General features: G+C 38.7%; 1 protein-coding gene across 1 annotated transcript; it reads right to left on the bottom strand.

Moving 5' to 3' along the window:
- Nucleotides 1-552: 552 nt before the first annotated feature.
- On the bottom strand, nt 553-13,858 carry LOC113006847 (plasminogen-like). Its single transcript, XM_026143056.1, has 19 exons — nt 13,776-13,858; nt 12,804-12,939; nt 12,597-12,703; nt 12,190-12,304; nt 11,512-11,651; nt 11,194-11,347; nt 10,997-11,115; nt 10,181-10,343; nt 8,879-9,003; nt 8,639-8,798; nt 8,046-8,227; nt 7,806-7,954; nt 7,627-7,720; nt 6,035-6,149; nt 5,680-5,754; nt 5,464-5,604; nt 4,609-4,715; nt 3,752-3,897; nt 553-1,010 (listed from the first exon to the last, which is right to left on the bottom strand). Exons 1-19 carry the CDS (start codon nt 13,822-13,824, stop codon nt 849-851), a joined length of 2,439 nt encoding a protein of 812 aa, XP_025998841.1. The 5' UTR covers nt 13,825-13,858; the 3' UTR covers nt 553-848.
- Nucleotides 13,859-15,286: the final 1,428 nt, after the last annotated feature.

Below are 15,286 nucleotides of genomic sequence, written 5' to 3'. Positions count from 1 at the left end.
ATATTTTACTGCTACTATTCATAACCATTATCATTAACCATTGCATTAATTCTTATTCTCATCAAAAACATTGATTGACGCTGTTGGTATTATGTTATAATTTGTATTACTGGTGTTATCATAATCACGTACTAACCTTTTCATTACAGGTGTAGTTGTAATCATTTTATATACACTTTGCATTTCTGTGCTTATTTAAAGAGTTGAAGCTCAGTCAGGTAGTTGAAGGTCGTGAACTTTGGCGCTATGATCAGACAATACGTGGTGTAAGGGATGTTGAGCTATGGAAAGAACACACAACACATATTTTACATTCTAATGGTGAGTCCTCTTCACACACACTAAGGTTAATTATGGATTTCCACAGGATTCTGTGCTAGGAGCAATTCTGCTTATACATGCTTCCCTTGGGCAGTATCATCAGAAGGCATAGTATACATTTTAACTGCTATGCTGATGACACCCAGCTTTATCTATGAAGACAGATAACACACACCAATTGGTTAAACTGTAGGAATGTCTTAAAACTAAATTAAGTCACACACAATCAAGTAGGAAACAACAACTGAATCTTTATCTTGTATTTCACTCAATGTAACCACAAAGAAGTAGATTTGTAATGCATTTTCTGAAAAGCATGGCTTCTAAAAAAAAAAAAAAAAGTTTAACCTGTTACAGAAACATTTTCATTGCTTTTGAAACCAGTAAGCTGCTCTGCTTTTAGTCTATCCACTTCAGGAGAGAATAGAAAACCGAAAAACTCCATGTCATGAAGTCAATCATTGCCAGAGCAGAACAATATATACAGGTTAAGACATCCTCAGTAAACACACTGCAGATGATAGCTTTTAGTTGGCTTTGATGGTTGTGTCTATCCAGTCCTTAAACTTAGACACTCGAGCGTAGACACCAGGTTTCATGGCATTGGCGCAGCCCAGACCCCACGATGTGACACCCTGCACGACGAACTTGTTCTGCTCATAGCACACCAGAGGACCACCGCTGTCACCCTACAGGAGGAGAACACATGTGTAGAAATAACTACAGTTTTTGATTATGTTTAAGTTAACAGCTGCTGAAACCAGCCTAAAAAAGAGCAGGAAACACGAAGGAAGTTGGGTTTTTTCTGCATTATTGTGTAAGCAATAAACTAGTGCATATTTGCCAAATAAACAAACTATTTGGAATATTAAAAATCTCTTTCTTAGAAAGTAAACATATTTGTGTTAAAATGATGGGGGTAAAAGTGAGAATGGCTCAGGAAATAAGCCAAATACCTGAAACTACAAAAACAAAACATTCGTATTTAGTTATTTCCCATCCATTTTAGAAGCAACACAAATTTTCTATGTCTACAGTCCACACTGTAAATATTTGGGCTTGTTTTTCCATGTTTCCATGTCTAATGAATGTGTATGTTTAATCAAAATATGTTTGTGCCAATACTGAAAGTGATGTGTGCTGTTTAGCCTTTTTAACACACAATAGACAAAGTCAAGTGTTTACTTAAATCCTCAAGAGTGTTGATGACACTCTTTGCAGCCATGCAAATAACCTTTGATCTTTGTCTTTAAATTGTGCTACTCGGGTTGACTGAAATTCTCCAACATTTCTATAATGATTTTCTGGAAAGAACCCCAATAACTCTGGCAAACCAAAGAACTTCCTCTGTGAACTTTTGCAGAATCACCTGACAAAAAATGTCTGATCTTTAACCTCCCAGCTAAATAGTGAAAAGTCTGTTTGTTGCTCGAGTGAAATTGATGTTTGAATGACACAAACAGCTGACCACTGCATTCACCAAAGTGAGTTTACTACTTTCTGTATGCTCCATCAAAGCAGCTCTTTCACCTCACACACTTGAAGAATTTTCAGTATTTGAAACTGCTTGCCTGTTGAGTGCTACATGTAAGAAAGGACAGCTGTGAAATATAGCCCAAGCCGGTTTTCCCCAAATGCATGTGTAAGAAAGCAAATTCATAATATTTGATTCTTATATTTTTCATTTGCATAGCCACATCATTACTCCTCATACTGTTTGACAACTTCAGCTTGAAAGATGTCAAACTATGAGTGAGCTCTTTTTAATTTTCTTTTTCAAGGACAACATATCCCTGCAACAAACCCTTGCAACTGGGTACGCCATGTTAAAACTGCCATTTTTCCCACACAGTTCTTTCTATGTTGATGTAAACCTATTCATATTAAAGCTACGACTTGGAATGTTAATGTACTCAGAAAATCCTTACTGTATAAACCACATATGGAAGAATGGATGTAAAAAGTTAAAACAAGTATGTGTAGTTTTAGCTGGACTAACAGGTTTTATTTAATATAATTAAACATTCGTATCAAAAGCATAAATTACCTGTTATACAATCAGATTTTTCCAAGTTTTGGATTATTGTACAGTTCCACATGCAAGTTATTTGATTTTGGTCATTTTATCTGTAAATTTCACAAATGTCAAAGCATCTTTGAGTTTATATTAAATTACATTAACGGGCCATTCGATCCCTATACAACCGTTGCAAGAGCTTGGTTCGCATTGCCGGCAATAAGTCGGACTCGTTCCCGGTGGGTGATGGGCTCCGCCAGGGCTGCCCTTTGTCTCCGGTTCTGTTCATAATTTTTATGGACAGGATTTCTAGGCGCAGCCAAGTGGCGGAGGGCTTTCGCTTTGGTGGCCTCAGAATCTCATCTCTGGTTTTTGCGGATGATGTGGTTCTGTTGGCTTCATCGGGTGAGGGCCTCCAGCTCGCACTGGAACGGTTCGCAGCCGAGTGTGAAGCAGCGGGAATGAGGATCAGCACCTCCAAATCTGAGGCCATGGTTCTCAGCCGGAAAAGGGTGGAGTGCCCACTCCGGGTCGGGGATGAGTTCCTGCCCCAAGTGGAGGAGTTCAAATATCTTGGGGTCTTGTTCGCGAGTGATGGGAGAAGGGAGCCGGAGATCGACAGACGGATTGGGGCTGCAGCTGCAGTAATGCAGACGCTGCACCAGTCCGTCGTGGTGAAGAGGGAGCTGAGTGTAAAAGCGAAGCTCTCGATTTACCGGTCGATCTACGTCCCTACCCTCACCTATGGCCACGAGCTGTGGGTAGTGACCGAAAGAACGAGATCATGAATACAAGCGGCGGAAATGAGCTTCCTCCGAAGGGTGGCTGGCCTCTCCCTTAGAGATAGGGTGAGAAGTTCGACCATCCGGGAGGGGCTCAGAGTAGAGCAGCTGCTGCTCCACATCGAAAGGAGCCAGCTGAGGTGGTTCGGGCATCTGACAAGGATGCCCCCTGGGCACCTCCTGGGTGAGGTGTTCCAGGCATGTCCCACTGGGAGGAGGCCCCGGGGCAGACCCAGGACACGCTGGAGAGATTATATCTCTCGGCTGGCCTGGGAACGCCTTGGTGTTCCCCCGGATAAGCTGGAGGAGGTGGCTGGGGAGAGGGAGGTCTGGGCCTCTTTGCTTAGGCTGCTGCCCCCGCGACCCGGCCTCGGATAAGCGGATGAAGATGGATGGATGGATGGATGGATGGGTGGAGAATAATTAACTGTTTGAATTTACTATAGAAACATTATTACTATTACTAAATTCTATGTTGAACTGTTGTAAACAAATGAAACATTTATATATCTGATTTTTTCAGTCATTAGTTTCTGGAAATCTATTAAAATATGTCAGGTCAGTAAGATGAAGTAAAACACACACATTTTATAAACATTCCCCAGTTTTCGTAGGTTTGTGTTTTTCATACCCGGCAGCTGTCCGCTCCTCCCTCGATATATCCGGCACACATCTCGTTGTTTTGAACTCTGCCATTCAGGTATTCTGGTAGATTACACACCTTGTTCTCGATAATCGGAAAACCCTCTTCTTTCAGGACACCATCGCCTCCTGTACCTGCCAACACACCTGTGTGCAATTACCTTCCTCCTCCTCATGGCCATCATCATAAGATGTGTAGCAATACATGTACAGTGGAGTTGACCAAACTGCTAAACCTCCCTGTCCAAGATGTAATGTGTTTAATTAACAAAGAATCATTAATTAGAAATTATGTTCAAAAATAGTAATTATTGCTGGTCGATATAGAGCCACAGTAAAGCTTATTGTTCAAATCCTGCCACTTGCTGGTGAAAGGTTTTCATTGCACTCAATGATTTTCCTTCTGTGTCAATCATCTCTACATTGGCATTTCTAAAGTGTGCGAATGAGTTTTTCAGCTTACAGTGTATCATGAGTTGTAAAGCAACTGTGAAAACATTTCAAACATTTGTTTTAAACATTTTCTTTAATCAAGAACAAAAATGCTAGAAAAAGATGTGAATGGGTATCACTATAGCACTAATACATCTTTGTTAGGAAAAAACTAACTTCAAATGAAACAGAAGAAAATAAAACTTGTGAAACAGTGGCTATTATCAACAAGAAAATCCTGCCTACTTGATGTCCCACCTATGTTTATGAGGACCAGATGTGGCTTCAAACAAACTTTGATTAAAAGCACATAAATGTGTGATTTGTATCAGTTTGTATCAGTCAGTTTTTACTCTGTCATTACAATAAGATCCACAGACATTAAAAAAAAAAGCACACATCTATGTGACGTACCTTGAGTCTCACCCCATCCAGTTACAAAACACTCTGCTGTACTGGAAACTATATAGTCCTTTTCTGGGAGACAAGCTGGCTGCACGTTATCATTTATTATAGCAGGGCTGAAAGAAATGCAAATATCTTTAATGGCATTCACAAGATTAAACTCGTGTCAACAAGTTACTTATTTTTCTGCATACTCCGTTCCAAAAAGGTTGGGACACTGAGCCAAATGTAAATAAGTTAATATCACATAATATAATATAACAATTTTAATGCATGGGTGTTACCATTTTATTGCTAGTATGTATCATATTGTTACCAGTTTGTCACTAAGCTATTGCTAATTGGTTTAACTCATGGGGATACTTTTGCTCCTATATTATTACACAATTACATACATTTTAATGTAATATTATTCCAGTATGATTACTCTTCATACAACATAACACTTATACATTACTTCCACATTATTGGCTACTCGTTTCCACCTTATTACCCCACTATTATGATAGTATAAGCAAGCTGTAATAGACGGTGCTACCCATTCACGGCTAATTATAGATGAATTTGACTGATAGCACTATTGGTTTTTTTTTTCACACTTTCTTTTCATAGATATTGTGATAATTGTAATATCAGATGGATAACTAAATAATTAATAGACAGTATCTGTATGCTGGATTAAAGTATGAGAGCCTGTTTTCTAACAAGTCTGGTAGCTGAGTCTCAGTGTTAATACTTTCAAAAACACATATTTCATCCATGCTTCAGTCCTTCAGGTTAGCTAAGATCAAAGTTCAGATCTGCACCAAGTTGTTTGTGTAATATCATTAATAGCTGACCCAGGATGATTAGACCCATACTGACCTCTCTAGTTTAAGCAGAGCAATATCTGCTCTGTTTGGTCCCATTACTATTTTCTCAAGTCTCCTCTCTTGTTTCGATGGCTCATTGCCTCTCTCCGTGTGGATACCCAGGAATACCTTGTAGGCTGAAGGCCAAATGGAGCTGGTGGAATAATCAATCACTGTTTGAGTTATTGCAGAATTTGATTTTAATTGTTAATGGTGGTCCTGTTCCTACCTCTCAAAGCAGTGAGCAGCAGAAAGGACCCACTGAGGGTCGATCAGAGTTCCTCCGCAGACATGTTTTCCTATACTAGTAGAAATAGAAACAGGTGTTTCTTTCACAATACAGACGAGATGCAGCAGCAGCTTGCTTTCAAAAACAAATGAACTAAAAAGTGAACAGACAAACAAAACCCAGGCCAAAATCAATATAAAATACTGTAACATATCACTATTAACATTCAATGTATTTATTTCTATAACTACAAGAACAAGTCTTTACAGTATTTACAGTTAACAGTCAAAAGTATTTAAATTACTCTGTACATGTTATATTATGAATGTAAGTCCTTTTGGTGTTATTTTCTCACCTGGTTCGGAGGCTGATTTGCCAGGGCCATGAGTGAGGATTCGACACGCAGCCGCCGACAAGACGACTAAAACAACGTTTTGGTTTGATTACTGGTGTTCCGCACTTCATTTCAACTATAAAGCAGTAGTTCATTGTCATGAATTCTCAGAAGATGAGTGAAACAAAAACACTGAATTAGTTTAAACTTTAAACTTTATAGTCTCATTAGCAACAAGCCAATGGAAAAGTTTGCACAAAAATAGGTTTATTAATCCATTTTACTCACTAAATGGATTTTATCTGGTATCTCTAGCATGTCTTGGTTAGCTGGACAATAATTCAGCAGCACCATGTATTGCCTCACAGTGTCAAAGTCATGTGCTGGGATCCATCAGCTGGCTGTGTGAACATGTTCCATTGCATTTTAGGTTACTGTAGATTAAAAAGACTGGACATCTCTATGTGGTAATCCTGCACTTTTTACCCTCTGAAATCTGGGACAGGCTCCAGTCTCCACACATTATTGAGATCAAGAGATTCTGCTCTTTTGGTTTGGCTTTGGCTCTTATGGCCTCATTTAGCATCACTCTATGCCTTCTATTTAGGTATAATTTAACAAATACGAATGGTTTGTGTTTTTGTAAGCAATTTTTTACTGTTAAATTAAGTTTTACTTTTGTGTATTTACCACTACTGGGGAGAACAAACATGGGGTTTGAGGCCTGGACAGAAGTGTTTTGTTTTCCAGAGTGGAAAATAGCTAGAGGTCAGTGGGTATCATCTCAGTCAAGTCCTAATCTGTTTGTCTGGGGTGATTTGTTTTGGTTTGAATTGCAAAAAGCCATGGTACACCTGCAGCAGAAGTACAGCTGCACAGACTGTTGAACAGTTCTGAGAAGTATTTTTAGGTTTGTTGTTGATCCTGCTCTGATGGATATTTTCACATGTGTACCTGGCCTGTATCACTGCACTCACTGGCTTTAGAAAGTCTGCCCACTACCATCTTTCCCATGATGGTATGATTGTGTGTCTTTGCACATAGTGTGCCGATCAAAATAAAGTTCCAACTCTGCCTGGATTCTCAGCAGAGCTGAACAGGATTTGGCTCTCCCAAACAAGTCAGCTCTTCACATTCACTTACTGCCATTTGTCTTTATCTTTAATTATCTGAAGTCCAAAGAGAAAAAAATATTTATTATCATCACTGGCACCTACTAGCTGCAAATAGGTATTAGTCCTATTTCCACTTCTAAATAATGGGATTTATAGTAGCATGATAGAGCGGTGCAGCATAGATAGAGACAGAGATTTTTTATTGTTGAGACAATGTGTGAATTTCTCTGACCAAAACAATATTTGTTTGATAGTTGCTAATCTCATTGAACTAAGTGAGATATTCACTGTTGTTAACATGGTTAGAATACCAGAACACATGTGGATAGAATCAGACCCAGGTTGAGATGAGTGAATAGAAAGCAAGGGTTACTACAGTCTGCAGTTCAGACTGAGCATCATTCATGCTGATAGAGTGGTTAAAAAGGTTGGTAGATGGTAACAAATTAAAATAAAACACACTGAATCTGAATGCCAACACAAACAATGTTCATATACCACAGTCAGGGATCTGGCAGTGTTCCCATATCCTGTCCCTATCAGTAGTGTAGCACCACGGTCCAATTATATCGTTGTCTGGATTTCTGCAGCTCTGATAGTGGACAGAGAAGTTAGAAGCTAGAAAAAAAATCTGTTCTTACCACAAAGAGTTTTTATTGCAACACCCACGCACTTACATTGCCGTCCAGACCCTTGGTGGGGTGAGTCTCTGGGGTGAAGCTGATGTGACTGTGAGGAGTCTGAGAACTCCACGCCTGGCATGTCACACCATTCGCAGTAACAGAGGTTGGACCTCGGTATGTCGCTCCATTTCCGATCTTGCAGTCTAAAACAGCCGCAGCGAAACAGGGGAAGTAAATGAAAGGTCAAACAAGCTGGCAAGGAAGCACAACATGTGACACTTAAAGCTGATTCACCTTTTTCCGGTGGAGTCTGGATGGCAATGGAGGTGATGTGTGGCCGAGGAGAACTGACTTCTGAAGGTCTGACAGAGCATCTCTTCAAGTTGCAGTGCTCCCAGCGGACTGCGGGGTCTGTAGTGAAACACCAGGGAGCTTGGTCCCCGTCAGGGTTCCTGCACAGATTCCCTCTGAGGTCCCTGTTGTAAAAAAAAAAAAGCCCCTGAAACTTTAAGACATCAACCTATTAAACAAGATATTTTTATAGAGTTATAGAGTTACATATAGAGTTAAGCCCAGAGAGGGGGCTTAATAAATAGATGGATCTAATTGGGGTTGGAAAATTTGTTTTTTGGTTTTTTGCCAGTCAGAATTCTGACTGCTAAAAATTTTCAAAAATTAAAATTCATGGATTTTACCACATAGGTTTAAGGTACATCTTCAGCATACTAACATTCTTCTTGTATGTAGTGATGAATTCCTAGTTCATGTTTGTGTTAGAATATAGTTTTTTTTTTATAATTTTTTTCCCCCTCTCAAGGTCAGCTGTCTTATCCTCTTGTGTCATCCTGTTGTGTTAGCCATAAAAACTGAATGTGTTTAATACTTACGCATCAGGGTAGGCTTCTGGAGTTTTGTAATGTCTGTGAGGAGTCATGGAGCTCCAACTTTGACATTCTTTTCCACTGATGGTCTCTGATGTTATGCCCCGATAACTGAAACCGTTCCCTTCATAGCAGTCTTCCTCATTTGGGGGGATCACTGGATCACCTGCAGCAAGGGATATTGAAAGGGGGGAGATTCACTCATTTTTGAAACACAAGGACGAGATAGATTAACTAACACTATACCTTGTGTGCGTGCAACCCCACACCGTGGCACGTTGCAGTACTCCCAGCGTTTGCTGGGGTCAGTTGTGTAGCACCAGGGCATCAGTTCATTGTTGGGGTTACGACAGTAGTTATTATCCAGACCTCTGACAAAGAAGATGAAAACATATTTGCACTGAAAAAATAATTTTGAAGAGATTTCTTCTTTCTTTTCTCATATTTTTCTCATAAATGTTACTGAATAAATTCAATGAACATTTCAAACCATCTAATGTAAAGTAATATTAAACATTTTCTTTTTTGTTCTTTTTACAGTTCTTTTTAAATAAAAAGTATGCAGTGTTTACTTAATATAAAAATAAGTCAAAGGAGCTTGCAAAGAAAAGCATCTGGACTTCTTTAAGTTGCTTGAAGACGTTTCACCTCTCATCCGAGAAGCTTCTTCAGTTCTAAGGTCAAATGGTGGAGAGTCCCAGATATAAACCTAGTGGGAGTATCCCCCCACAGAGGGACAAAAGGACCCCTGATGATCCTCTAATCGCCTGAGCCAAGGTGTGAAACTGGGTGTGGGTCCCAATCAGCCAGAGTTTCGGGTGAGCTCATTGTGAAAATGCCAATGTTCACATTTTGGACAGAGAGGACAGATGGTTTGAAAGAGGAGTGAAAGAAGCCATCTATGTCCACTGTGAGCGACCATCTTTGAACAGAGGCGGTGGTTTACAGACAATCACACACACACACACTCCTCATCGGACGGACTCTGTTGCAATACATCCGTTTGTCATGGACCCCACCGGTAACATTTGAACTTAAAAAGACTAATCTTTTACTTGTTCACAAATTTACTTTTATTCTATTTTTTTGCTACTTTGGGGGAAATTTTTATACTTGAAGTTCTGTTAAAACCTGTTGTAATCCTGTGTTGTTCACAAATTTCTTTTAAAAGGCTTAACATCACTGAAGTACTTTTAAGCCACACAACAGTGTTTGTCTGGTTCCTCTGCTGTTCATGTACCAGAGCTCTAAGGGTCGTTCTTAATCTTCTGATACTAGCCCAAAATTACTCATATACAGTACCAATGGATAATAATAATGGATTGCATTTATATAGCACTTTTCAAGACCCTCAAAGCGCTTTACAATTCCACTATTCATTTTACAAGACGAACTGCCAACTCTTGAGCCACGATTACCCTAATAACCAAGGTAATGACTCCACGTAGGTGCTACACACACTAGAGCTGAAAACTATTGACAAAAACTCCCACTAATATTTGGTTCACCACGTTAGGATGGACATTAATTCCTGGATACAGCTCTTACTTGCAAGGGTAGTTTTCTGGGGACTGGTTGTGTTTATGTGGCACCTGAGCCGACCAGCTCTGGCACGTTTTGCCAGACTCAGTTACAGCAATTGTTCCTCGGTATGCTACACCTTCCCCGGTGACACAGTCGACCTCTGGGACAATGGTGGAAGGTTCAGCAGCTGAAGACGGAAGAAAAGATGTATTTCATGTACAATCCAGCAAAAAAAGAAGTGAAGCATATTGTCTGTATTTTGTTGTCTTTTATACTTTCTTACAACTTCATTTACATAAAGTCTCCTTTAGTTCTATTCTTCCTTTTCTGTTATTCATTTTACTTATACTTTTAAGTAGTTTCTGGCAGTGGATGATGGTAGCTTGAGTTTATCTAAATATATATATTTCAATGTTTATTCAACATGGATTTCTGAATGGGCTGTTGTGTTTTGTCTACAAGCTGCTGAATTGGGATTTTGCCATCAATAAAGAACACCTGAAATAAATGTTGCCTGCTTAACTCTGCACCTTGATTGGATTTAATCATGGTACTTAAAATAGCAGGTCACTATAACATTAGTTGAACTTGAATAAACTGAATTTAAATACTTTGCTGCCTGTAAATAGATTGAGCAACAAAAACTATGAAGTTTGAATGTCTGGTTTCATTGGAACATGAATATATTTGTTTGTCTGCAACAACTCTTGCACATGACATTCTTAATTTATGACCATCATGCTAATTGTGTTGCAGAAGAACACGCTGGGCAACAAACAACAGCTGTGAAAGCCTTTTTGTGGTTCATTAATGAGGAAACATTTTAAAATGGAGACTTACTGCAGCGCGGTATGGCGCAGTAGTCCCACCGTTTGGATGGGTTAGTGGTGAAGCACCATGGTCGGGGATCTCCATCTGGATTTCTGCAGTAGTTCTCCTCAAGATATTTTTGTGGTAGACTGCACAGAGTATAAGAAGAAGTATCCAGAAAGTAATCCAGAAAAGGCTTGTTAAACTCACAAAGGTTTTGCACTTACCTGCTGGGATGGTAGTCATGGTTGTGAGGTTTCTGAGAGTCCCAGCGTTGGCAGGTGAAGCCGTTTTCAGTGGTGGAGATTTTTCCTTTGTAGTCCTCACCATTGCAGACTATACATTCCTCTGGGAAGGAAAATCCCTGATGTATCTGATATGCTGGGCCATGGATAGCAGATAATGTTGTCCCAAATTATATATTAGTATTAAACCAAATGAAGACCATTGAATGTAAAATAGCTGCTAGAGTATAATTAGATATGTGTGTGTGTGTGTGTGTGTGTGTGTGTGTGTGTGTGTGTGTGTGTGTGTGTGTGTGTTACCAGAGCAGCTGGGTACGTTGCAGTGCTCCCAGCGTTTCTGGGGGTCAGTGGTGTAACACCAGGGTCCCCCTTTGTCCCCATCAGGGTTTCTGCAGAAGTTGGACTCCAGATCTGCTCGTGGGTGGCTCTGTGGCGTGAAACTGCAGCAGAAACATTAACAAAAATTAATGTAATCAATAAAATACAAAATTTTATTGATGACTTATAAAGCACTGAATGGACAGGCTCCAGAATATCTGTCTGACTTACTGCAGCGTTATATGCCCTTTAGAGCTCTTAGATCAAGCGATCTCTTGATCTTGGTCACATCTAAGTCGAGACTGGTTCACAGAGGTGACCGGACGTTTGCAGTTGTGGCACTGAAATTGTGGAATGATTTACCTCTCCACATTAGAAAGGCCCCGACCGTCAATCTTTTCAAATCCAATCTTAAAACACATTTTTACTCATTGGCTTTCAACACTGCATGAGAGTTACTATCTATCTACTTACTCATCTGTTACCTGGTATTCGTTATTTGTTATTGATGTCGTTTGTTATTGATGTCATTTGTTACTGTGCAATTTTTATGTTTGCACAGCACTTTGGCCAACATTTTGTTGTTATTAAATGTTCTATAGAAATAAAATAATAATAAAAAGATAAGAAATGGTTAAGTTAAATCAGTTGAATACATACTTTGGCCTGTGTGGGTAGCTTGCGTCCCATCTCTGACAGACCTGTTCTGATTTTGTTCTGGACTTTGTTCCTCTGTAATCTGTTCCTATCCCATTTGCGCATTCTAAGAGATATTCTAGAAAAGAAAAGAAAAGAAAAAAGAAACAACAGGACTCTACTATTGTGTTGTATTCAATCAGATTGAACCACAGTAGTGTTTAACTTGCAATCCAGCTCCACTGTGTTTGCAGACACAGTCCAAACATCATTGATCATGACACATTGGCTAAAAATTAACCACAATGTTAGGAAAACTAAAAAGATCACACAAACCAGAGTAGAACAGTCACCAGAGACAAAGAAAATAAAATGCAAAAACAGACATCTCAGTCTTATATCACTTATATCAGGAATTTGAAGATCATTACCGTTTTTTTCATATAAAGCTGTGTTTCTTCTGCGCATGATATTCTCTGTTTTAGAGTTTGCAGCTGCTGTCCAGCACTCGCTGTCGTTTTCATCATACATAAAAGTCCTGTTTTTAAAAAAAGTACATATGTATATAAATGTAGTGTGTGTGCGCACTGTTTAATACCCAAGATGAAAACAATTGGGAGTGTGAGGTATGAACTTACCTGCATGTGAAGAGGGTTTCAGTGTTGCATTTGGTAGCACATTCGGCCAAAGTGCTGACTGAATACATTCGTTTATTCAGTGAGAGGATCCATGCCCCTTCAGTTCTGGAGTAGCCCTCTATCTCAGTAGCACCAACTGCAATCATACACACACACAAAAAAAAAATCCCCCAAAGCTTTATTTATTAACTGATTGATTTGTTAGCTTATTCTTTGCTGTTTGCCTGAACATTTCCAAAATTATTTAAGCTTCTGTTACATTACTGGGATGTAATTAAGGTAGATAGGATAAAAAATGTAAGAGAAATCACTTTCTTTTGTTGATTTGACCTAATCTTGAATCAGAAAGTCTACATTATTAGTTACACTGGTGGATACTCTTATTAAGCATGTCGAAATTTTCAAATGGGGATGTCAATGTATTTACAAATGATCCTACTAAGGAAAAATTCACGCTTCCGATTCCTCTAAACACTAGGTTTCAGGATTTTTTTTCTTTTTTCTATTTTTTCATTCTGTATGATGGCATTGAGAGTTGATATCTCTATTTTGGTCATCACAGCCACACAGGTGTGTCTATTAGCATAGAAGCCCCGCCTACCTCCACTCAAACCTTCTGTTTGCAAGAGATAGTCAATCAGATAAAAGACAGCTAAAGAAGGTCGTTTTAGACCATAGATGGGCTGAGAGAAATTCCATCCATTACATCCATTATATAAAACATCTTTGCTTTGAGCCCACAGTTAACATCATCTATCAGTTGTAGACATGAGGTTTAGCTTTAAATTGATTATTCAATGCTGTCTGTTCTGACCTGTTTCCATTACATTTATGTGGCTGTGTGAACAAAAACTCTGCATTTAAGATCCTAATACATATCGATGAGGCACTCTCACAGTGAATCCAACAACTGCCTCTTCAATGGCTATGATACATTTATTAATAATTATCATTCAAAGATGAATATCTTACCACTGCAGAGCAAAGCTCCAAGGAGGAAAGCTGCTGTGTTCAGGTCCATGGTGAGACCCTAATATGATCAGATACCTCCTGGTTTATTGTTGGACTTCTTTTAGCATGTTGGGAGGACCAATAGGACAGCTCAGTTATTAGTTAATCATTGTCCTGACAAGGACAGCAAAAGGGCAGCAGGTCGAAATCCTTGTTTATGAGAGATTTTGGAGCAAAACAGAAGAAAAAAATGTGATTAAAAACACAGCAATTTAATTATTTTCTGCTGCATCGTTATGAAACACAGCTGGAGTGCATGTAACACCTCAAGAATTTATCTGTTCTCAGATGTAACGACTGGCCTTTTGAACTAATTATTCTTCGGCCAATCCTGTAAAGTTTTGGAAACTTTGACTCTTCAGGTAGCACGTGAAGAAGATAATAAAGGTTTATTATCTTAATAAAGGTTTATTATCTTCTTTTTATATTTCACTTTCATCTCTTTTGTATAACAAAATATAGGCTAAAGGTTTGAGTCAAAGCAAGAATAGTTTTGTGTCTTTATTATTTTTTGTTTTGAATTCTGTTTGGTTGCAGTGTTTATTTATTCATTTTAGTTTAGTTTTTATTAATTGAGTGATAGGGTGTGACTACTTTATCATTGACAAGATGTTGCTGTGCAGCAAATAATGAATTCGAGACTGTGGAAAAAACCCAACACTTTCTGTTTCCTGGCTATGTCCATCTTTTCTATACAGTCTATAATGGCGTGGAGGCAAAAACAGGAAGAGGCAATCTTTCTAAAACTGGCTGGATGTTTGAAATCTGTTTTATTAAAAACTTAGGAAGATGAGACGATTTCTTATTATAACCAAAGAAACACAGCCTAGTCTTTGGAATTAATCTGGCTTAATTTAATTTTGTTCAAATCTGTGATATAAGCAATTTACAAATATGATAGAAGTAAGAGTTGAGAAATCTTACATGAGCACAACAAACAGCTGACCTTACATGTGACATACACAAGACAATGGTAGTAATGTTTCTGAAAAACAAAGCATGTAACAGAGGACAACTCATGAGACCATATGATCATATGATGATCCTAAGAAAGGTTAAAGTAAGAAAAACACATCCTATCAAAACCCTCATAATAATAATGATATTTCAGTAAAATCAGGGTTCTCCACGCAGCTTCCAGCTTCAGTCTAATTGTATCATAAAAGTCAACAATCAACTGTGTGTCATTGTTTCTTTCTACTGTGGTGCAGGAATAGCAGACACTGCCATTTACAATGAAAATAGATGAGAAGTTGCTTAATATAAATGCACTGACAGATCACTGCACAATAGTAACATTTTTAAGGACATGAAATGTACATGTCTTTAACTGAACCCTGGTTTTTCTGAAGGACTTAGAAAATGCTCATAACCTTTATTAATATGAAGACCATTCAAAGGTGGTTTTGATCAAAATCACTACATAGAAAATGAAAATGATGGTGAGGATGTGTTAGTAACAATGTCAAGTT

The sequence above is a fragment of the Astatotilapia calliptera genome, chromosome 15 (genome assembly GCF_900246225.1).
Source record: "Astatotilapia calliptera chromosome 15, fAstCal1.2, whole genome shotgun sequence".
NCBI classification, from domain to species: Eukaryota; Metazoa; Chordata; class Actinopteri; order Cichliformes; family Cichlidae; genus Astatotilapia; species Astatotilapia calliptera.
This window is presented reverse-complemented; position numbering and strand designations above follow the sequence as displayed.

What these genes read in the sequence shown, in the direction of transcription:
- LOC113006847 (XM_026143056.1), bottom strand. Translation starts at nt 13,824, where the DNA reads ATGGACCTGAACACAGCAGCTTTCCTCCTTGGAGCTTTGCTCTGCAGT. An exon ending in TGGATGGGGTGAGACTCAAG is followed by an intron (nt 3,898 to 4,608) that starts GTACGTCACATA and finishes GTGTGTTGGCAG; the next exon opens with GTACAGGAGGCGATGGTGTC. An exon ending in GAGGAGCGGACAGCTGCCGG is followed by an intron (nt 1,011 to 3,751) that starts GTATGAAAAACA and finishes CTCCTCCTGTAG; the next exon opens with GGTGACAGCGGTGGTCCTCT.